The sequence below is a fragment of the Somniosus microcephalus genome, chromosome 6 (genome assembly GCF_052327205.1).
Source record: "Somniosus microcephalus isolate GS21.2 chromosome 6, FLI_Smic_1.0, whole genome shotgun sequence".
In the NCBI taxonomy this organism is placed as follows: Eukaryota; Metazoa; Chordata; class Chondrichthyes; order Squaliformes; family Somniosidae; genus Somniosus; species Somniosus microcephalus.
The window spans coordinates 185985821-186008967 of record NC_140992.1 but is presented as its reverse complement, the minus strand read 5'-3'; the positions used below and the strand labels follow the sequence as shown (position 1 = coordinate 186008967).

Sequence of the window (23147 nt, the reverse complement as noted above, 5' to 3'; positions counted from 1 at the left end):
AAAATGCATCACTTCACATTTCATCTGCCATGTGCCCAATGTTGCTTGTAATTTTTTTTACTTGTGCGGGCCCTTTAACTGGCTGCGTGGCCCATTCAAATTTTTGCGCTTTTTAAAATTCGTTCCTAGGATGTGGGCATCGCTGGCAAAACCAGCATTTATTGCCCATCCCTAATTGCCTTTGAGAAGGTGGTGGTGAGCCGCCGCCTTGAACCGCTGCAGTCTGTGTGGTGAAGGTACTCCCACAGTGCTGTTAGGGAGGGAGTTCCAGGATTTTGACCCAGCAACGATGAAGGAACGGCGATATACTTCTAAGTCAGGATGATGCGTGACTTGGAGGGGAACTTGGAGGTGGTGGTGTTCCCTTGGTGTCAAGGGCACTCACTCTCACCTCGGGAATTCAACTTTTTTGTCCATGTTTGGACCAAGGCTGTAATGGTTATTGTGGTTATTGTGCGGTTATTCCCATTGAAAAGCCCGTGAGTGGCCTGCATGGGACCTCCAGACTGCTGCGCGGCTGCTTAGTAGGAACGTTGCATGTGTCTGCCTATTTCACCAGTCGGTCTATGTCCTCCTGAAGTCTGTAACTATCCTCCTCACTATTCACTACATTTTCTTGAGCCTTTCCTGGAGTATGTGTTCAGTCTTTTTGAACTGACGATAACATGGCAGCACTGGTGCTTTTGAGCCCTGGCAGCTTCACAATCACCGACTGTAGCCCAAGTCAGAGCAGTTAGTTACTGCATTCCAACCCTCTCTTCCTCCCACCCCGCCACCACAGATGACCTTCGACCCCACCAACACTCACTTCATATTTGGTTGGTGCTATGAAGTTCAGCGAGTAGTCCTCTGTGTCGTACAGGACGGAGAAGGCCAGATCCAGCACCTCCTAGAAACAGAAGGGGGTTCAGGTTAGTTTCAAAAACAAACGGGGAAAATGTGAAAAAAAGGGACAAGAAAAAATAGGAACAGAAGATGGCGGAAATTCATAGCCATCCATCAGCATTGGAACAGACAGGCTACCGTTTTCAGTGGAGACTCTTGGGGAGACCTGGATAGGGGAGGGGACAACAGTTTAAAGGTCACACAATACCATGTACAGTTCTGGTAGCAGCAGCCCAAATAGGATATTGCAGATATTGAAAGGATATAGAAGAGAGCAAACAGATTGATTGAGAGGATGGAGGGATTGGATTATGAAGAGCGATTATGGAAAGTGGGCATGTTCTCACTGGTAAAGAGATGGTTGAGAGGTGATAATTGCTGTCTTTAGGATTCTAAAAGGGACTAGATAGTGTCGACCATAACAAGTTGTTTCATCTTGTTCAGAACAGTAGAACCATGCGCTTGAAATGGAGTAAATTCAAAACTAATCTGCGGAAACAATATTTCAGTGAGCTAGTGGTCAATCTATGGAACAGGCTCCCTGGGGAGATGCTGGAAGCAGTTAGTACTGATTTATTCAAATGTAAATTAGATAGATTTCCTTTAGAAAATAACATTTTGGGATGCAGTATATGAGTAATTTGAGATGTGACGTGTGGTGAGAGTAGCAAGCTCGGGAGGGACAGGTGACTTTGGACCTCTGGTTCCCAAAGCTCTCCACCCCTGGGGTTTCCCTCGCCTCATGTCTGGGTCTGTTGTAGACTCATTGATAGAGATTGAGTGCTGTGATTGGTCAATAACTCCATTATCGTTGTATCATGCGATTACCAGGATGGTAGCAGACTAACTAGATGGACTGTAGGTTTCTTTCGTCCAGCAATTCCTACGTTCCCATGCCAAACATGTAACCACGGTGAAAGCGGGTCTTGGTGAATCGCGTCACAAACAAGGTGGGAAATGAACTAGTGAACAGGATGAAAGAGGCAGACGAGAATCAATCGACAAAGGTACTGCGTATCCGAGGTGGCGGCCAATCAAAAAACAGCGAGAGACATAAAAGGAAAGTCTGCAATGAAGACACGAAATGCCGCAGGTACCCAGCAGCTCCCTCAACTGGAAGGGGAGTCAATTTTTGCTCACCCTAGTGACCAGCTCAGGATCTGCAGCGACAGAAGCCAGGGGTGAATCGGCCCCTGTTGAGGGTCGTTAACATTTGAATTGGTTTCTGACTGAGCTTCTGCATTAATTTCTCAACTTCAAAGAGGATGTGAGAAATCTGTGTTTTCTAAAAAATCTAAGTCTAATTTCTCAGTCCTCTGGTGCAGGATTGTTAGTTATTAATTAGGCAGTTTGACTGACTTTCATTGGCGGCAATGGAAATATGAGGACTCCAGCCATGACCCTAATCCCTGCCCCGCCCTGCTCTGTTGGCAACCCACCCACAAAGGCCCATGTAATAAAATGTATATCCCATCATTGGGCTGATCTGGTAAGTCACGAGGGACAATTGTATGGAGTGCAGGGTGTGGAATACAAATGGTCGCCTATGGGTCTTCGATGTGGATTCTCTTTGTGGGCAGGAAAGATCCACGGCAGTACTCAAATAGGAGCTGGGGAGTTCTCCCGGGTGCCCTGGCCAATATTTATCCCTCAACCAACATCACTAAAAACAGATAATCTCGTCATTCTAACATTGATGTTTGTGGGACCTTGCTGTGTGTAAATTGGCTGTTACATTTCCTACGTTACAACAGTGGAACTTCTAAATTGTACTTCATTGGTCGTGAAAGGGTCTTAATAAATGTACGTCTTTCTTTCACAATAAAAAATAAAACCTGCCAATCTTTAGTGAGATGAAGCAAGAGGAAGCTTCACATCTGTCTCCCTTCCTCTTTCAGATGCTGATTGACCCCGGCTGTGTATTTCCAGCATATTCTGCTTTTAGGTTTACAGGACACATTGTCAGTAGCCTTCTAGGCTGCTATGACACTAGTTATTAATGTACAGGAACAGGTGGGTTTGAGTGCTTTACAAGGCCTTGATTTTAAAATTCTCATCCTTGTGCACAGGTCCCTCTTTGGCCTCACCCCTCCCTATCTCTGTAACCTCCTCCAGCTCTACAACCCTCAGAGATCTCTGTGCTCCTCCAATTCTGGCCTCCTATTCAACCTGATTTCTATTGCTCCTGTGCCTTCAGCTGCCCAGGCCCAAAGATCTGGAATTCCCTCCCTAAAACTCGCCACCTCTCTCTCTTCTTTAAGTCACTCCTTAAAACCTACCTCTTTGGCCAAGCTTTTGGTCACCTGTTCTAATATCTCGTGGCTCGGTGTCAAATCTGTCTGATTCCGCTCCTGTGAAGTGCCTTGGGACATGTGACTACGTTAAAGGCGGTTTCTACATGCAAGCTGAACCTTGAGGGAGAGAGGGTGTCACCTGACCTCCTAAATCACCGGAGCACGGTTCGAGCAGTTTGTGGGGTGTGGTCTGAAGCCAGAGACTGCGATGCTGCTCCTAATTCACTCTGCCATGACTGCTCCCTATTCAAGGAATGACCCGACCGTTATATTAACCCTTAGACCGACAGCAGACCCCAGGAGACTCCTGGGGCTGATCCTAACCTCTAGCCTGTCTGACCTGGCAGCAAAGAGGCTGCAGCCATTTTGATGCTCGGGACGCCATTTTAAACAGAGCCAGCGAGCTGTGGGCACCAAACGGGCATCCCGATGCAGCTTGTCGCACTTAGGGTAGCCCAATATTGGGTGGCCCAGAGGTTGCCCGTCGGTCAGCATGGTAATTTCAGGGGAGCGGATGGATCATGTTCCATCAGGCCTTTCTGTTGCCAGTGCCCCCCCTTTCCTGTACTCACCCGGTTCTGTTTCAACGTGCTCTTCTCCTTCATGTGTGGACAGTCCTTCCCAGTCACCAGAGCCTTGATGTCAGCCACAGGAACTGCAAGAGAGGCATGTCAGAAGGGTTTATTCAGCTGGTGATGCATCTCCGCATTTACCCATTCAGTCAACATCCCAGAAATCTAGCAGGGCCTCAGACACGTTCACCTATGTCAGTGAATCCACACTGTATCCAAGTGTGTCTGACATACAGGCCTCTGGCTGGAACCTGGCCTCAAAACAGTGCAGATCTTAGAATCATACAATGATCCAGCACAGAAGGAGGCCATTCGGCCCATTGTGCCTGTGCCGGCTCTTTGGTAGAGCTATGCAATTAATCTCACTCCCCTGCTCTTTCCCCATAGCCCTGTAAATTTTTTCCCCCGACAAGTATTTATCCAATTCCCTTTTGAATGTTACTATTGAATCTGCTTCCACCGCCCTTTCAGACAGTGCATTCCAGATCACAACAACTCAGTGTAAAAAAGTGTTTCCTCCCGTCACGGAACATAATTTAAAGAGACACCACGAAAGACCTGAAATGACCTGTCTGTGTGGAGTTTGCACATTCTCCCCGTGTTTGCGTGGGTTTCCTCCGGGTGCTCCGGTTTCCTCCCACAGTCCAAAGATGTGCGAGTTAGGTTGATTGGCTATGATAAATTGACCCTTAGTGTTAGGGGGATTAAATACGTGGGGTTACGGGGATAGGGTGGGATATGTGTTGGTGTAGGGGTTACGGGGATCGGGTGGGATATGTGTCGGTGCAGGCTCGATGGGCCGAAATGGCCTCTATCTGCACTGTGGGGTTTCTGTGATTCTGTGTGATGTCACCACCCTGTCACCTATCTGTAATGTCACCACCCTGTCATCCATCAGTGATGTCACCACCCTGTCACCCATCAGTGATGTCACCACCTATCAGTGATGTCACCACCGTGTCATAGGGAATTGGTTAGCAGGTAGGAGACAGAGGGTAGGGATAATGGGTATGTACTCCAATTGTGACTAGTGGTGGTGTCCCCCAGGGATCTGTACTGGGGTCTCAGCTTTTCACTATAGTTATCAATGTTTTAGCTGAAGGAAGAGAGAGCTGTACATCCAAGTCTACTGATGACACTAAGTTAGGTAGGATAGTCGTGTAGATGGGAGCAGAAAGTTGCAAAGGGACATTGAGATGAGTGGGCAAAACTGTGGCAGATGGAGTTGAATGTAGGAAAATGTGAAGTCATCCACTTTGGACCAAAGGAAGATATTTTTGAAATGGTGAGAAGCTGGGAACTGTGGAGGAGCAGAGAGATTTAGGGATTCATAGACAGAAATTACTAAAAGCTAGTGGACAGGTGCAAAAAATAATTAAAAGCTAATGGGATGTTGGCCTTTATCTCAAAGGGGCTGGAATACAAAGGGGTGGAAGTGATGCTACAGTTATATAGAGCTCTGGTTAGACCATATCTGGAGCACTGCATTCAGGTCTGGGCACCGCACCTCAGGAAGGATATATTGGCCTTGGAGGGGGTGCAGCGCAGATTCCCCAGAATGATACCAGGGCTAAAAGGGTTAAATTATGAAGACAGGTTGCATAAACTGGTCTTGTATTCCTTTGAATATAGAAGATTAAGGGGTGATTTAATTGAAATGTTTAAGATGATTCAAGGATTTGAAAGGGTAGCTAGAGAAAAACTATTTCCTTTGGTGGGGGAGTTCAGAACAAGGGGGCATAACCTTAAAATTAGAGCTAGGCCTTTCAGGCGTGATGTCAGGAAGCATTTTTTCACACGATGGGTAGTGGAAATTTGGAACTCTCTCCCTCAAAAAGCTGTTCTGGCTGGCGGACAATTGAAAATTTCATACTGAGATTGAAAGATTTTTGTTAGGTAAGGTAAGGGTTACGGAACCAAGGCAGGTAGATGGAGCTGAACATAAGAAATAGGAGCAGGAGTAGGCCAATTGGTCCCTCGAGCCTGCTCCGCCATTCAATAAGATCATGGCTGATCTGATCCTAACCGCCAATCCACTATGACAGGACTATCTCCTGAATCTAACAGAATTAGACACACGAAATAGGAGCAGGATCAGGCTACACGGCCCCTGGGCCCGCTCCGCTACCCACAGGGCCATGACCGATCCGAACCTAGACTCATGTCCAAATTCCTGCCCGCTCCCCGTAACCCTTAATTCCCTTTTCTTCTAGGAAACTGTCTTTATAATTTATGTAATGATGTAGCTTCGACAGCTTTTTGGGGCAGCATATTCCATGGACCTACCGCCCTCTGAGTGAAGTATTTCCTCCTCATCTCAGTTTTGAAAGAGCAGCCCCTTATTCTAAGACTATGCCCCCTAGTTCTAGTTTCACCCATCATCGGGAACATCCTCCCTGCATCTACCCGATCCAACCCCTTCACAATCTTATATGTTTCAATAAGATCGTCTCTCATTCTTCTGAACTCCAATGAGTAGAGTCCCAATCTACTCACCTCTCCTCATATGTCCATCCCCTCATCCCCGGGATTAACCGAGTGAACCTTCTTTGTACTGACTCGAGAGCAAGTATGTCTTTTCTTAAGTATGGACACCAAAACTGTATGCAGTATTCCAGGTGCGGTCTCACCAATACCTTGTACAACTGAAGCAATACCTCCCTATTTTTATATTCTATCCCCCTAGCAATGAAAGCCAACATTCCATTGGCCTTCTTAATCACTTGCTGCACCTGCATACTAACCTTTTGAGTTTTGTGCACCAGGACCCCCAGATCCCTTTGTACTTCAGTACTTTCCAGTTTCTTGCCATTAAGATAATAACTTGCTCTACAATTTTTCCTGCCAAAGTGCATAACCTCACACTTTCCAGTATTGGGTATTCCATCTGCCAAATCTCTGCCCACTTACTTAGCCTGTCTATGTCCCCTTGCAGGTTTTTTATGTCCTCCTCACTCACTACTTTCCCTCCCATCTTAGTATCATCTGCAAACTTTGATATGTTACACTCGGTCCCCTCCTCCAAATCGTTAATATAGATTGTAAAGAGTTGGGGACCCAGCACTGACCCCTGCGGAACACCACTGGTTACTGATTGCCAGTCTGAGAATGAACCATTTATCCCAACTCTCTGCCTTCTGTTAGATAGCCAATCCTCTATCCATGCCAGAATATTACCCCCAATCCCGTGATTTTTTACCTTAAGCAATAATCTTTTGTGTGGCACCTTGTCAAATGCCTTTTGGAAGTCTAAATACACTACGTCCACTGGTTCACCTTTATCCACCCTATATGTTACTTCCTCAAAGAACTCCAGCAAATTTGTCAAACATGACTTCCCCTTCATAAAACCATGCTGACTTTGTCTTATTAAATTATGATTATCCAAATGTCCTGTTACTGTCTCCTTAATAATGGACTCCAAAATTTTACCTACCACAGATGTTAGGCTAACCGGTCTATAGTTTCCAGCCTTCTGTCTACTGCCCTTTTTAAATAAGGGTGTTACATTAGCAGTTTTCCAGTCTGCCGGGACCTTTGCTGAGTCCAGGGAGTTTTGGAAGATTATTACTAATGCATCCACAATCCCTACCGCCACTTCCCTCAAGACCCTAGGATGTAAACCATCAGGTCCAGGCGATTTATCCGCCTTGAGTCCCATTATTTTACCGAGTACCACTTCCTTAGTGATTTTGATCATGTTTATCTCCTCCCCCCCTATAGCCCCCTGCTTGTCCAGTGTTGGGATATTCTTGGTGTCCTCTACTGTAAAGACTGATACAAAATATTCATTCAGTGTTTTTGCCATCTCCATATTTCCCACCATTAATTTCCCGGTCTCATCCTCTAAGGGACCGACATTTACTTTAGCCACCCTTTTTCTTTTTATGTAACTATAAAAAGTCTTACTATCTGTTTTTATATTTTTTGCTAATTTACTTTCATAATCTATCTTCCCTTTCTTAATCAATCTTTTTGTTATTTTTTGCTGTCTTTTAAAGTTTTCCCAATCCTCTATCCTCCCACTAGATTTGGCTACCTTATATGCCCTTGTTTTTAGTCGAATACGATCCTTAATTTCTTTACTTAGCCACGGATGGCTGTCTTTTCTTTTACACCCTTTTTTCTCAGTGGAATATACTTTTTTTGGAAGTTGTAAAATAACTCCTTAAATGTACACCACTGATCATGTATCGTCTTACCCTTTAATCTATTTTCCCAATCCACTTTACTCAATTCCGCTCTCATACCTTCATAGTCTCCTTTATTCAAGCTTAGCACGCTTGTTTGAGATACAACCTCCTCACCCTCTAATTGAATATGGAATTCAACCATGTTATGGTCACTCATTCCAAGGGGATCCTTTACTAGGACATTTTTAATTAATCCTGTCTCGTTACACAGGACCAGATCTAAGGTTGCTTGCCCTCTGGTCGGTTCAGTTACATACTGCTCAAGAAACCCATCCCTAATACACTCAATGAACTCATCCTCAAGGCAGCCCTGCCCAATTTGATTTGTCCAATGAATATGATAGTTAAAATCCCCCATAATTATAGATGTTCCCTTATTACAAGCCTCAACTATTTCCTGATTGATACTCCGTCCAACCGAGTTGCGACTGTTCGGAGGCCTATAGACTACGCCCACTAGTGTTTTTTCCCCCTTATTATTCCTTATCTCCACCCAAACTGTTTCATTATCCTGATCTTTTGACCCAATATCATTTCTCTGTATTACAGTGATTCCTTCCTTTATTAACATAGCCACCCCACCTCCCCTTCCTTCCTGCCTGTCCTTCCTGATTGTTAAATAACCTGGTATGTTTAATTCCCAGGCATTGTCACCCTGCAGCCATGTTTCTGTAATGGCCACAAGATCATACCCATATGTAGCTATTTGTGCCATTAACTCGTCTATTTTGTTACGAATGCTACGTGCATTCAGATAGAGAACTTTCAAATGTGTTTTGTGACACTTAGTTCCTGCTTTTGCCCTTTTTATTACTTTACCTTGAGGTACAGATCAGCCATGATCTAATTGAATGGCCTCCTCCTTTTCCTACCTATCTGTGATGTCACACTGATGAGAATGATGATTGGCTCATGCTCCCGCAATAACAAGTAAAAATCCGCCAAATATTTTTCCCCGGGCTCCTTTAAAGGAGAAGCCCACTGCCCTTCCCATCCTGATCCACCCCATTTCTGAAACACAGCACAGGTTCAATCCAGGGCCTTGCTTTGTCTATATTCTTGGGGTCACAGAGGCCACATTGGGGTGGTAGGACCGCGATGCAGGACCGGGCCTGGATGCTGCTGTCTCCTACTGGCCCAACCCCCGCTTGAAAGTGATGCATTTTAGGTTAAGTGCTTCGGAATGTTTCCGAGAGATGTGATCAGGCGCTATGTAAATGCACGTGCTTTGCTTGGATCGCTCTGTGTACCTATTGCATGGTGGTTGTTGGTCTGTCCTAATCATTAAAATAACGTACCGGATACAAGATCTGATCAAAGTGCCTAAAAGCAAGTCAGCAAGTGAATTACTTTAGAGAGCAGTGACTGCCATCTTGCACTGTTTAGACTGTTACCTTCATAGAATGACATTGAATGTCCAGCACAGAAACAGACCATTCGGCCCAACTGGTCCGTGCCGGTGTTTCTGCTCCACACGAGCCTCCTTCCACTCTACTTCATCTCACCCCATCAGCATATCCTATTCCTTTCTCCCTCATGTCCTGATCAACTTCCCCTTAAATGTATCGACGCTATTCGCCTCAACTACTCCCTGTGGTAGAAATTTCCACATTTGAACCGTTCATCTCAACTGAAATAAACTTTTTCACAATTCATTTCAATGGAGAGTGAAAGACTGAATTAGTTTCGGGAATGTTCTGGGAGCAGTACGCACTCTTCTCCTGCAGACACTCGATGGCTGGATTATCGCCTCCTTCCTCCACATCTCCATAGTGAAGCACCTTGTGATTGGGCGACAGGCGGCAGTACCACAGCTTGTCTGTTGGATTAAAGACAGAAAAAGGTTAACCCTTCGCACCTCTGCTGCAGTCCACACTTCCACCCTTTGAGCCACTGATCGCTGCTGGAGACATGGTAGCATCCCATTTGATATCCAACTTAACAGGCATTAACCCCTGACCTGATTTCACACTGGTTGCCACTCAGTGTCCAGCCTGCATTACATCGAATGTGCAGCACAGAAACAGGCCATTCAGCCCAACTGGTCTATGTTGGTGTTTATGCTCCACACGAGCCTCCTCCCACCCTCCTTCATCGAACCCCATCAGCACTCCTTCTATTCCTTTCTCTCTCATGTACTAATCTCGCTTCCCCTTATGTTATTCACCGCAACCACTCCCTGTGGTAGCAAGTTCCACATTCTCACCACTCTCTGGGTAAAGAGGTTTCTCCTGAATTCCCCATTGGATTTATTGGTGACTCTGTTATACTTATGGCCCATCATTCTGGTCTCCCCCATGAGTGGAAACATCTTCTCTACGTCTACCCTTTCATAATCTTAAAGACCTCGATCAGGTCACCCCTCAAGCCTTCTCTTTTCTAGAGAAACGAGCCCCAGCCTGTTCAGCCTTTCCATAACTCCAGCTCTGGAATTCCCTCCCTAAACCTCTCCAGCCAATCCTGACCCCAGCCAATGTGCAGGAGGGCCCCCGACTGAGCTGATTGACCCGAGCCAGCCCGGGGCACTGAGGCCAATGTATAATCATCCTAGCTCCTTGTGTTTTGACTAATTGGCAGCAATGGAGCAAAGCCCCTCATGGCCAACACCTCGAATCGATACGGGCTGTCGTGAGGTGGCAGCTGCAGTGGCCGAGGTTCAAAGAGGGTGATTTACAGCCTGTTTACAACAGGGCTGCCAATTCCAATTAAATCCGACCGCATAAGCACCAGTACGAAAATCAAACACTGCCTGGGACAAGGTCCAATGACTCGCATTTCCAATGAGGCACAGCAGCTTTCAAACAGCGAGGCTTGGATTTTCAATTTAATAATATTGATCTCTTCCCTGATCCCAGACCTTCCCCCGCCCTTGCCCCTTGAGGGTTACTGCCATACATACATTAGCTGTACTCGAGGAATCTGTATTGCAGTCATTTCACAACAATGAAATGCTGCCAGTGGAAGCAGTGCAGTGCTATAAATGCCCCCCCCTCACTGTGGGGACAATATATTTCCTCTGTGCAAACTGCCCCGTCAGTTTCACCACAACTTCTCTGCAAGAGGCCATGCACCTGACCTTTAACCCTGACCATCAGCCACGTCGAAGGCGAGCAACAGCACCGAGAGTCAGCTGACCCTTAAAATAAAACCCCTCGGGCTTAATCGTAACCATTAAAACCCACCGTTTCTGATATACCAGTGACAAGAGTTTGTTCTGGTCCCCTCTCCAACACATTGACTGTATGAACAGCCACTTAACAGCACAGTGACTTTAGAATCTCAGTCACCAATACACCATTCCAAGTTCCTCCCCCCCTGCCCCGCCCCCGCCACCCCCCACCCCGTCCTGAAGGAGCTGACTCTTGCTGGGAACAATTCCACAGCTACCTCTCCCAAGTACCCATTCTTCATTTGTGACTATGGGCAGCACCTTTCTGTGGGCTAGGGTTTGCTGGACAGCCACAAATAGTGGGAACCTTGGCCAATTGTCCTCTTCCCTAACCCAGGGACACGGAGGCCAGCTGTAGGTCCTCAACTGTTCCCAGCACCTGTGGAACTGTACCCCAGTCACTGCATTCAGCAGAAAATTGTGGGGGGGGGGGGAAGAAAGGCAACAAAATGACCATCATGACTCATCACACAACCAGTGATCAATTGAGCCCTAAGGACCAGGAAGGTTTGAGGATCCATTTCCAATCTCTGCTGATGGAGCATTTGGGGCTTTGCCATTAGCCTCAGCAGACCCAGATCAGGAAGTGGGATAAAGCAAGACACCTGGGGCTCCCACTCTAGCTGACTGCTAGACCTTGCTGTGAAGTGCCGGTTTGCAGACTGCAGGTGAGGGCTGAACTGGGCTGGTCTGGAATGTATTGAGCTGGACTGTAATGGGCTGGTATGAGGGTTGGGCAGCACCGTGGAGCCAGAGCCAGAGCCAGCTCCTTCACAAGGCGAAGGGAGACAAACAGCCTTAGAATGAACCAGTCACCATTACTTAGACCTTCAGTTCTGGGAGGATCTACCTTGGCGCCGCCGGCTGCTGATTTTGCGGAAGAGCGTCCCGTCACACAGGCGATTGAGGCGCTGCTGTTTGATCAGTTCCATCAGCTCCGGCTTCAGTCTCTCCCTCAACTCCCTGGGCGACAAGATGTGTGTTAATAGCCCCAGCCACACAAACACACGTGCACACACCTACACACAAACATGCACCCAAACACACACACACAAGCATGCATGTACACACAATCAGAAATTACTTCCAAAACCCATGAAACAAAATTAACTTTCCCACTGCTTAAATGTTGCTTCAGTGTTTTATTTCATTGAAGTGAAATGTAAGGAGGAGTTGGATATATTTCTTAAGGCTAAAGGGATCAAGGGGTATGGGGAGAAAGCAGGGACAGGGTACTGAATTTGGATGATCAGCCATGATCGCATTGAATGGCGGAGCAGGCTCGAGGGGCCGAATGGCCTACTCCTGCTCCTATCTTCTATGTTTCTATGTAATATCAGAGTGGGGTGGGGATAGGAAAGTCTCCCTGTTATGTGCTGTAGTGGAGGGCTTACAATCCAACTCACAGATTGGGGCTCCAGCGCCAGATCTCATAGCTTGCTAATAGGTGCAGGACTCCAGACAGCTGGAACCTCTGTGAAAGGATTAATGGAGCCATTTTGCTTACCCTGCCCTAAGTGTACATCTTATCTTCAATGGTAAACTGAGATCTACTGACTGTGGGTATGAGGAAACAACCTTCCAACCCCTACTCCATTACACATTGATGCCTGCTCCCCAAACCCCTTCCCATTCACTACCACTGTAAAGAATCCCAATGGACCAAACCCCTTCCCATTCACTCCCACTGTAAAGAATCCCAATGGACCAAACCCCTTCCCATTCACTCCCACTGTAAAGAATCCCAATGGACCAAACCCCTTCCCATTCACTCCCACTATAAAGAATCCCAATGGACCAAACCCCTTCCCATTCACTCCTACTGTAAAGAATCCCAATGGACCAAACCCCTTCCCATTCACTCCCACTGTAAAGAATCCCAATGGACCAAACCCCTTCCCATTCACTCCCACTGTAAAGAATCCCAATGGACCAAACCCCTTCCCATTCACTCCCACTGTAAAGAATCCCAATGGACCAAACCCCTTCCCATTCACTCCCACTGTAAAGAATTCCAATGGATCAAATCCCTTCCCACTTACACCTATTGTTTGGAATTCTGATGGGCCCAGCCTGTTGTGCAGAATTCTAATAATCCTAGGTGTTAAGAAGCCATTCTTGAAGTGTGAGCTGAAACCAATCCTGTCCTTACCCAGCATCTACATCTAAACACTTTCCAGCAGGGATCACTTGGAGGCAATGGGGAGCAGGAACCCCGTGATTTTTCCTCTCTATGGCCAAGGGTCACTAACTCAGCACAGAATAATGTAAAAAAAGAAATCAAATATTAATTGAGGGATTCAGCAGAATAACAAAAGCTTTGTCTATTTGACTGGACAGCTAGATAATGAAATGGCTGACAAATGTTTGAAATTCTTCTCCAGTCACTACTTGTCATGGCTCATGAGGAACCTTAACTCAAAACCACAAGGTTGAAAGGTCAGGTACGTTCTTGCTGCAAGATCAGGAGGGAACATGGACACTGGGATACGGATGATATGATCTGCGTAAGGAGGAAAAAAAATGGGTATCGCGGGATAATGGTGCAAAGGCGGTAAGTGGAGTTGAGGTACAGATCAGCCATGATCTGATTGAATGGCTGAACAAGCTCGAGGAGCTGAATGGCTTACTCCTGTTCCTAATGTGACTGAAAAGGATTGTGTTCGACTTTTCAGTGTTGAGATTGCCAATTTGAAGAACCCTTTATGTGAAGCTATACCCTCACGGATACCAAACAGTGCCCAACACAACAGTGCTGGATTACAAGGCCAGAAAGTGCCATGGAAGTTTAGAGAAACACTTTCTTTCTCCTTGCTCATTTTCGAGAGAGGCAGGCCAATCTGAACCCCAAGCAGTTCAAATCCAGTTACCAAATCCTGCTCGCTACTTATTCCCATTTCACGTTACATCCAACAGCTATGCTAAGGTCTCGTTGAGCTCTTACAGGACTGGTGGCGCCAGGGTCTCCTCCTGGTGCATCCTCTCCGTTTGCCGCAGTTTGAGAATCTCGCTGTAGTTCAGAGCGTTCACCTTGTTGCGGAAGAGCTCGAGGGAGGTGGGCTTGGAGGCCAGTGTCCGTGTGATCTGCTCCCGTACCACCTGCATAACCTGCAACAGAAAGCACACAGCACAGCTCACCATTACTGGGCTCTTTCAACCGCTAGATTTTTCCTCTTCTTTTGGCAGCAGGGGTACCGTTCGCTCAGTGCTCACACTCCCAGCCAATTAGCCACAGTTACACCGACCCGCCCGACCCACTAGAGTTACTCTGCTCCATGCTGGAGCGAGGGAGTGCTGCACAATTAGAGGTGTCACCTTATGGATAAAATGTTATGCCAGTCCCCCCACTGCCTGATTAGGTGGACGTTAAGGATGCCAAGAAACTATTCGAGAAGAGCAAAGGGATCTTCCTGTGTCATATCTCAACCAGCACCAACGAGAACAGAATTTTTAATAATAATAATTCTGGGCAAATCGCAGGCAAGACTGGCATTTACTGCCCATTCCCGCTTACCCCAACAAGGTGGTGGACCTTCTACTTGAACCATTATAGCAGTTGGATACAGCGGAGTGGCTTACTGGGCTACTTCATGGGCAGTTAAGAGGCAACCACGCGGTGTGGGACTGAAGTCACATATGTAGGCCAGACCGGGTAAGGACAGCTGGATTCCTTCCCTAAAAGACATTAGTGAACCAGTCCGGTTTACGACAGCTTCATGGTGACTTTTACTGATCCCAGCTTTTTATTGCAGATTTCTGAAGGTGAATTCAAATTTTGGGGTTTGAACTCAGGTTCTCTGGATTATTAGTCCATTCCTCTGGATCTTCGTGCATGTAAATTGGCTGCTACGTTTGCCTACATAACACCAGAGCAAGGCCTTCCCCAGGTGTCCTGTTCATTCATCCAGCTGCTGTTTGTGGGATCTTGCTGTGCACAAATTAGTTATAGTCTTTGCCTATAATATAGAATTTTGCACCACAAAAGCAAGCCATTCGGCCTAACAGGTCTGTGATCCACACGAGCCTCCTCCCACCTTACGTCATCTAACTCTATCAGCATATCCTTCTAATCCTTTCTCCCTCATGGACTTATCTAGCTTCCCCTTAAATACATCTATGCTATTTGCCTCAGCCACTCCCTGTGGTAGTGAGTTCCACATTCTCACCACTCCCTGGGTAAAGACGTTTCTTCTGAATTCCCTATTGGATTTATTAGTGACTATCTTATACCTAGTTTTGGACTCCCCACAAGCAGCTTCTTGTTGAATAATTGTCTCATCTTCTACCCTATCGAACCCCTTCATAATTTTAAAGCCCTCTGTCAGGTCACCTCTCTTTGAGAGAAAAGAGCCCGGCCTTTCATTGTATGTGAAGTGCTTTGAGGTGTTTCTAACATATATTAGGCAATATATCAATCTGTCTTTACAGAGGTTTATATCTCATGGTTGGGATGGCAACAAGCACTTATGATGTTGTCTGACCTTGGAATAGATTACCTCCCAGTAATCACTCCTCGCTCCCTCTGGTCCATCATTTTCTGCAGGATGTTAGTATGTTTCTGTTGAACCAGCTGCCAATGTTCCTCCCCCGCAACCCAAATTATTGCCACAGTGCTAATGTTTACCCAAACATCCAATTAACATTAGTGCCCTGAGTAGACTGCTTTCCAAATCAGTATTATTTTGTTAAACAGTTGTTACAGCTCTCTCTCAGAGCCCCAGAGCCAAATCTCAATCACCAGACCTTCACATTTACAAGCATCTGTGCTATTTATTTGTTTGTGTTCCATGCCCTCCCCCACTTTCTCCAGTGAGGCCAGCAAGGACTCATTGACAACAAGGCCCCAGGCTGTGCCTGCGTATCTTTGTAAACACTGGCAATTACAGCTGTGGCATGCTGTTGGGTTTGACAAGAAAGAGAGCAGGGGTTGTATAAAAGTGCATTCGACTGATTTACCACAGAAAGCCCAAGTCCGACAGAAGAAGATGCCTCTTTGTCATCGGTGATCACCTTGAAAGGATAAATGACCATGAAATCATGCTGCATCTCTATAGTGACACCAGAGATAAGGACAGAACGTGAAGGCTGTGGATGCTCGGAAATTTGGAGCTTTCAAGACAGAGATTGATAGATTTTTATTGGTAAGGGTATTAAGGGAAATGGAGTTAAAGTGGGTAAACGGAGTTGAGATACAGATCAGCTATGATCTGATTGAATGGCGGAAGAGGCTCAAGGAACTGAATAGCCTCCTCCTGTTCCTGTGCTCCTAACTGCTGTGTGAAGTTCTTATGATGTCACTGAAGAAGTTTAACCACATGTTTACTCACAAGCCACCAACAGCCAACAGTTTGAAGGAATAAAACAGGAGGACAAGCAGCTGAAAGACCCCAGCAAACACAGTTCATGTGACCGTTCAGCAAAATACCCTTCCCAAAACACAATTAAAATTCAACTAATTATCACAAGAATAAAACCGCAAATCATTTTACATCAACTTCATACTGGTTTCCATCACCATAGTTGCATCAACCAAGCCAAACAGAGCATCATTAGTTCATTGACAGTGGACAACCCGTGGACTTGGATACAGGTCGCACTGTGTGGAGAAAAGTAGGCCAGTAGCAAAACCTCAGAGACCGAGAGGGAAGATCAACACCATCCATCCACCTCCCCGCCCCGCCCCTAAAGATCAACACCATCCCTCCACCTCCCCCGCCCCGCCCCAATGATCAACACCATCCCTCCACCTCCCCCGCCCCGCCCCCAAAGATCAACACCATCCCTCCACCTCCCCTGCCCCGTCCCCAAAGATCAACACCATCCCTCCACCTCCCCCGCCCCGCAAGATCAACACCATCCCTCCACCTCCCCTGCCCCGCCCCCAAAGATCAACACCATCCCTCCACCTCCCCCGCCCCGCCCCAATGATCAACACCATCCCTCCACCTCCCCCGCCCCGCCCCCAAAGATCAACACCATCCCTCCACCTCCCCCGCCCCGCCCCCAAAGATCAACACCATCCCTCCACCTCCCCCGCCCCGCCCCCAAAGATCAACACCATCCCTCCACCTCCCCCGCCCCGCCCCCAAAGATCAACACCATCCCTCCACCTCCCCCGCCCCGCCCCCAAAGATCAACACCATCCCTCCACCTCCCCCGCCCCGCCCCCAAAGATCAACACCATCCCTCCACCTCCCCCGCCCCGCCCCCAAAGATCAACACCATCCCTCCACCTCCCCCGCCCCGCCCCAATGATCAACACCATCCCTCCACCTCCCCCGCCCCGCCCCCAAAGATCAACACCATCCCTCCACCTCCCCTGCCCCGCCCCCAAAGATCAACACCATCCCTCCACCTCCCCCGCCCCGCAAGATCAACACCATCCCTCCACCTCCCCTGCCCCGCCCCCAAAGATCAACACCATCCCTCCACCTCCCCCGCCCCGCCCCAATGATCAACACCATCCCTCCACCTCCCCCGCCCCGCCCCCAAAGATCAACACCATCCCTCCACCTCCCCCGCCCCGCCCCCAAAGATCAACACCATCCCTCCACCTCCCCCGCCCCGCCCCCAAAGATCAACACCATCCCTCCACCTCCCCCGCCCCGCCCCCAAAGATCAACACCATCCCTCCACCTCCCCCGCCCCGCCCCCAAAGATCAACACCATCCCTCCACCTCCCCCGCCCCGCAAGATCAACACCATCCCTCCACCTCCCCTGCCCCGCCCCCAAAGATCAACACCATCCCTCCACCTCCCCTGCCCCGCCCCCAAAGATCAACATCATCCCTCCACCTCCCCGCCCCGCCCCCAAAGATCAACACCATCCCTCCACCTCCCCCGCCCCGCCCCCAAAGATCAACATCATCCCTCCACCTCCCCGCCCCGCCCCCAAAGATCAACACCATCCATCCACCTCCCCTGCCCCGCCCCCAAAGATCAACATCATCCCTCCACCTCCCCGCCCCGCCCCCAAAGATCAACACCATCCCTCCACCTCCCCGCCCCGCCCCCAAAGATCAACACCATCCCTCCACCTCCCCGCCCCGCCCCCAAAGATCAACACCATCCCTCCACCTCCCCCGCCCCGCCCCAATGATCAACACCATCCCTCCACCTCCCCGCCCCGCCCCCAAAGATCAACACCATCCCTCCACCTCCCCCGCCCCCAAAGGTCAACACCATCCCTCCACCTCCCCCGCCCCACCCCCAAAGATCAACACCATCCCTCCACCTCCCCCGCCCCGCAAGATCAACACCATCCCTCCACCTCCCCTGCCCCGCCCCCAAAGATCAACGCCATCCCTCCACCTCCCCCGCCCCACCCCCAAAGATCAACACCATCCCTCCACCTCCCCCGCCCCACCCCCAAAGATCAACACCATCCCTCCACCTCCCCCGCCCCGCAAGATCAACACCATCCCTCCACCTCCCCTGCCCCGCCCCCAAAGATCAACACCATCCCTCCACCTCCCCCACCCCGCCCCCAAAGATCAACACCATCCCTCCACCTCCCCTGCCCCGCCCCCAAAGATCAACACCATCCCTCCACCTCCCCGCCCCCAAAGATCAACACCATCCCTCCACCTCCCCGCCCCGCCCCCAAAGATCAACACCATCCCTCCACCTCCCCGCCCCGCCCCCAAAGATCAACACCATCCCTCCACCTCCCCCGCCCCGCCCCCAAAGATCAACACCATCCCTCCACCTCCCCCGCCCCGCCCCGCCCCCAAAGACACTTAAAACCAATGAAACACAAGGACCACCCCCTCCAGTAGCTTGAGGTAATCATATCCATGACTGAACTAACCGGACTGTGTCCGCTTCATTTTACTAAGGAAATGGATGCCATACAGGGCTTAACAGAAAATATTTTGAAGACTTATTGAAATTTAAAAAATGCTGCTTACCCGTGGCATAACTAATGACAAGTACATTACATCCACACAACATAACCCTGCACATTTGTTACCAAAATAATGTTATTCCCCTACTTTCACGTGGAATTTTCATGGGTTCGAGCATTCCCAGTACAGGCACCTGTGACTGGGGGAAGAGTTACATTTGGCAATCAACCGACAACAACTTGCAAGTCAACCAGAATGCACTGTATTTGTACACTGCTCTTCAAATGAAAGAACATTTCAGAGCATTCTTAGAAGGGGAGTGGTGGATACCAGGCAGCAAGTGATGGAACTTAGCAGGGGAGTCCGAGAGCACAGTTGGAGAAAGGTAGCTAGGAGATGGGAGCATTGAGAGAGAATTCCAGAGGATAGGGGCAGAAGGGTTAGGAAGAAGCAGGGATTTGGAACCAGGGGAACGGAGTGGGTCGGTACCTATGCAAGGGGAGGTTTCCCCAAATAGGTGGGAGACGGTCGTGGAGGAATTTGAAATGAGAATGAGGACCTTGAAGTCAATTTTCTGCAGTGAGGAGCCAGTAGATCTGTACAAGGATGGGGGGGTGATGGGTGTGTGGGAGCTGTACGGTTCAGGACTTGGGCTATAGATCACTGGATTGGCTGAGGTTTGTGACAAGTAGAGGTAAGGAGGCTAGTGAGCGAGCCCTTGAGAAATTGTTGCTCAACGTGTGGCTGATGTGGAGCCGAAGGAGGGGTGATAAACAGGCAATGTTCCAGACATAGGAGGCAGAAGTACTGGGATGGACTGCAGGTGGCGGTTTTCATGAAAGAAATGAGTTGGGGTTGAGATGGGCGGGAGGGGCGTTAAGCTGTAGAGTGTATAGGGTTGGAGCTGGTTTGGGAACGTGGTTAGTTGGAGAGGGGTGTGAAGGAGAGAGGGGAGGAGGAAAGTATCAGGATTGTAGAAGGGGCCCTTGATGATCAGGATCTTAGCACCATAGAAACATAGCTTACATCAGAAGGAGGCTATTCTGCCCATCGTACCTGTGCTAGAGAAATCCAAAACTAATCCCACTTCCCTGCTCTCCCTCCATAGCACAGTATCTTCCTCTGCTTCAAGTGCTTATCTAACCTTCCCTTAAAAAGATGCACTGGTCTCAGCCTCAACCAGCATTTGTGGAAAAGCATTCCTTGCTCCAACAACTCTCTGAGGAGATGATGGAGGAGGTCCCCAAACAAGGAATAAGTGTCAGATGAGTATGGGGATAGTCCAAGATGGAGGTCACACCACCTCCATAGCAGGCCATCTACTGCTGAAACCCTCATCCATGCCTTTGTTACCTCCAGGCTTGACCAATACGCTCCTGGCTGGCATCCCACATCCCACCCTCCGTAAACTTGAGCTCATCCAAACCTCTGCTGCCCGTATCCTAAATCGCACCAATTCTGGTTCACCCATCACCCCTGTTCTCACTGACCTACAATGGCTCCCAGTTCGGCAATGCCTCAATTTTAAAATTATCATCCTGGTGTTCATATCCCTCCACGGTCTTGCCCTTCCCTATCTCTGTAACCTCCTCCAGCCCTACAAACCTCCGAGATCTAATACAATGACACAAAACTTGGAAGTCTAGTGAACAGTGAGGAGGATAGTGATAGACTTCAAGAGGACATAGACAGGCTGGTGAAATGGATGGACATGTGGCAGATGAAATTTAACGCAGAAAAGTGCGAAATGATACATTTTGATAGGAAGAACAAGGAGAGGCAATATAAACTAAAGGACACAATCCTAAAGGGGGTGCATGAACAGAGACACCTGGGGGTATATGTGCACAAATCATTGAAGGTGGCAGGGCAGGTTGAGAAAGCGGTTAAAAAACCATACGGGATCCTGGGCTTCATAAATAGAGGCATAGAGTGCAAAAGTAAGGAAGTTATGATGAATCTTTATAAAACACTGGTTCGGCCGCAACTGGAGTGCTGTGTCCAATTCTGGGCACCGCTCTTTAGGAAGGATGTGAAGGCCTTAGAGAGGGTGCAGAAAAGATTTACAAGAATGGTTCCAGGGATGAGAGACTTCAGTTACGTGGATACGCTACAGAAGCTAGGGGTTGTTCTCCTTGTTGTTCTCCTTGGAGCAGAGAAGGTTGAGAGGAGATTTGATAGAGGTGTTCAAAATCATGAGGGGTTTAGACAGAGTAGATAGAGAGAAGGGTCGAGAACCAGAGGACACAGATTTAAGGTGATTGGCAAAAGAACCAAAGGCAACATGAGGAAAAACTTTTTTATGCAGCGAGTGGTTAGGATCTGGAATGCACTGCCTGAAAGGGTGGTGGAGGCAGACTCAATTGTGGCTTTCAAAATTGAATTGGATAAGAACCTGAAGGAAAAAAATTTGCAGGGCTATGGGGAAAGGGCCGGGGAGTGGGACTAGCTGAAGTGCTCTTGCAAAGAGCCGGCACAGGCTTGACAGGTGGAATGGCCTCCTTCTGCGCAGTAACCATTCTATGATTCTATGATCTCTGCACTCCTCCAATTCTGGCCTCTTATGCGTCCCCAATTTCCTTCACTCCACCACTGGTGGCCATTCCTTCTGTTCCCTGGGCCCTAAGCTCTGGAATTCCCTCCCTAAAATTCTCCACCTCTCTACTTCTCTCTCCACCTTTAAGAAGCTCCTTAAAGCCTACCTCTTTGACCAAGCTTTTGGTCACCTGCCCTAATGTCTCTTTATGTGGCTCAGTGTCAAATTTTGTGTGATAATGTTTCTGTGAAGCACATTGGAATGTTTTACTAGATTAAAGGTGCTATATAAATGCAAGCTGTTGTTGTTAGGGCAAGGGATGTGGTGGAGCTTGTAGCTGGAAGGAGCAGCTTCGATGAGAGGAAAGGGTCAACAGTGCTAAGCCAGGTTTCAGGTCCAGAACGTCAGGATTCCCAACCAGGATGTGTCAGCTTGGCTCAGTTGGGAGCAATCAGGCCTCGGGGTCAGAGGTTGTGGCCCAGCCTCACTCCAGCACACAGCCTAGGCTGAGTACATTACAGCATTCCCTCAGTGCTGCACAATGTCGTTCAGGTGAGATGTTAAATCAAGGCCTTGTCTACCTGTTTAGGTAGACATAAAAGATCCCATGGCATCATTAGAAGAGGAACAGGGGGCTCCCTCATGTCTGAGCCAACATCCACCCTTCCCTCAATTGGTCATTTGTTCCATTTGCTATACAGGAAACACCCTTTTAACCGGCACCTAAATATCCAGAATTCTCTCTTAACCGGCAAAATTCAGGAGCAGGTTCAGGTAAGTTTTACTATATATTAGTAGCCGTGTAACCGGGGTTCCTGGATCTGTGGCCATGTAACCGGGACTCCTGCACAAGTGCCGTGTAACCGGGGCTCCTGCACCTGTGGCCATGTACGCGGCTCTCGTACCTTGGTAAATATACCTCTCTGTAATCCGGACTTTTTGATCAACCGGCACCACGCCGGTCCCAGATAAAAAAGATTTTCCTGTACTTGAGTTTAGAAGATTGAAGGGTGATCTGATCAAGGTGTTTAAAATGTCAAAAGGATGAGATAGGGTAGATATGGAGAAACCATTTCCTCTAGTGGGTGAATCAAGAACAAGGGGGCAGGCATAACCTTAAAATTAGAGCTCGGCCATTCAGGAGTGAAATCAATAAGCACTGTTTCCACACAAAGGGTAGTGGAAATCTGGAACTCTTCCCCTCAATGAGGGTTGCCACGCTGGTTGGAGGAATATATGAACCGAAGTTCATCTTTCTGAAGTGAGAGGAGGGCTCTTGTTCCTGAGCTGCCACATCTCCAGGACTCGACATCTCTGAGCATCCAAATTTTACCAAAGACTCCACAGCCTGCCAGCATTTCCCGGTAGTGACGCTGATTGGAGGTTTACACGGGGGTCAGGGAAGATTTAACCAAGTGGCACAAGCCTTGTATAGAACAAGATCAGAACAGAAGCAGGGAACGAGACTAGGCTAAAGGCCCATCAAGCTCAGTCCTTCCACAGCCCAGGTACAATCTGTAATGTTACAGGTTCCAGACAATCCTGAGAAGGGGTTCTTCAAACTTTACCCCCCTCCCCAAAGGCAAGTCAAGCAGAGCTCCGGAACACGCATCTGAGCCCACGTTCTCCATCCTAGACCTGTTGCCTTCAC

At 48.3% G+C, this 23147-nt stretch overlaps 1 protein-coding gene across 3 annotated transcripts in view; it reads right to left on the bottom strand.

Annotated features, from left to right (window-relative positions):
• elmo3 (engulfment and cell motility 3) overlaps positions 1–23147 on the bottom strand; it is a 215650-nt gene that overhangs the window by 5903 nt on the left and 186600 nt on the right. For all 3 annotated transcript variants that reach the window (XM_085991016.1, XM_085991015.1, XM_085991017.1), the window contains exons 16-20: positions 14058–14221; positions 11964–12076; positions 9659–9763; positions 3752–3834; positions 809–889 (exon numbers count right to left, since the gene is read on the bottom strand). In XM_085991016.1, the coding sequence (XP_085847142.1) occupies positions 809–889; positions 3752–3834; positions 9659–9763; positions 11964–12076; positions 14058–14221 (546 nt within the window). The remainder of the gene's footprint in view (positions 1–808; positions 890–3751; positions 3835–9658; positions 9764–11963; positions 12077–14057; positions 14222–23147) is intronic.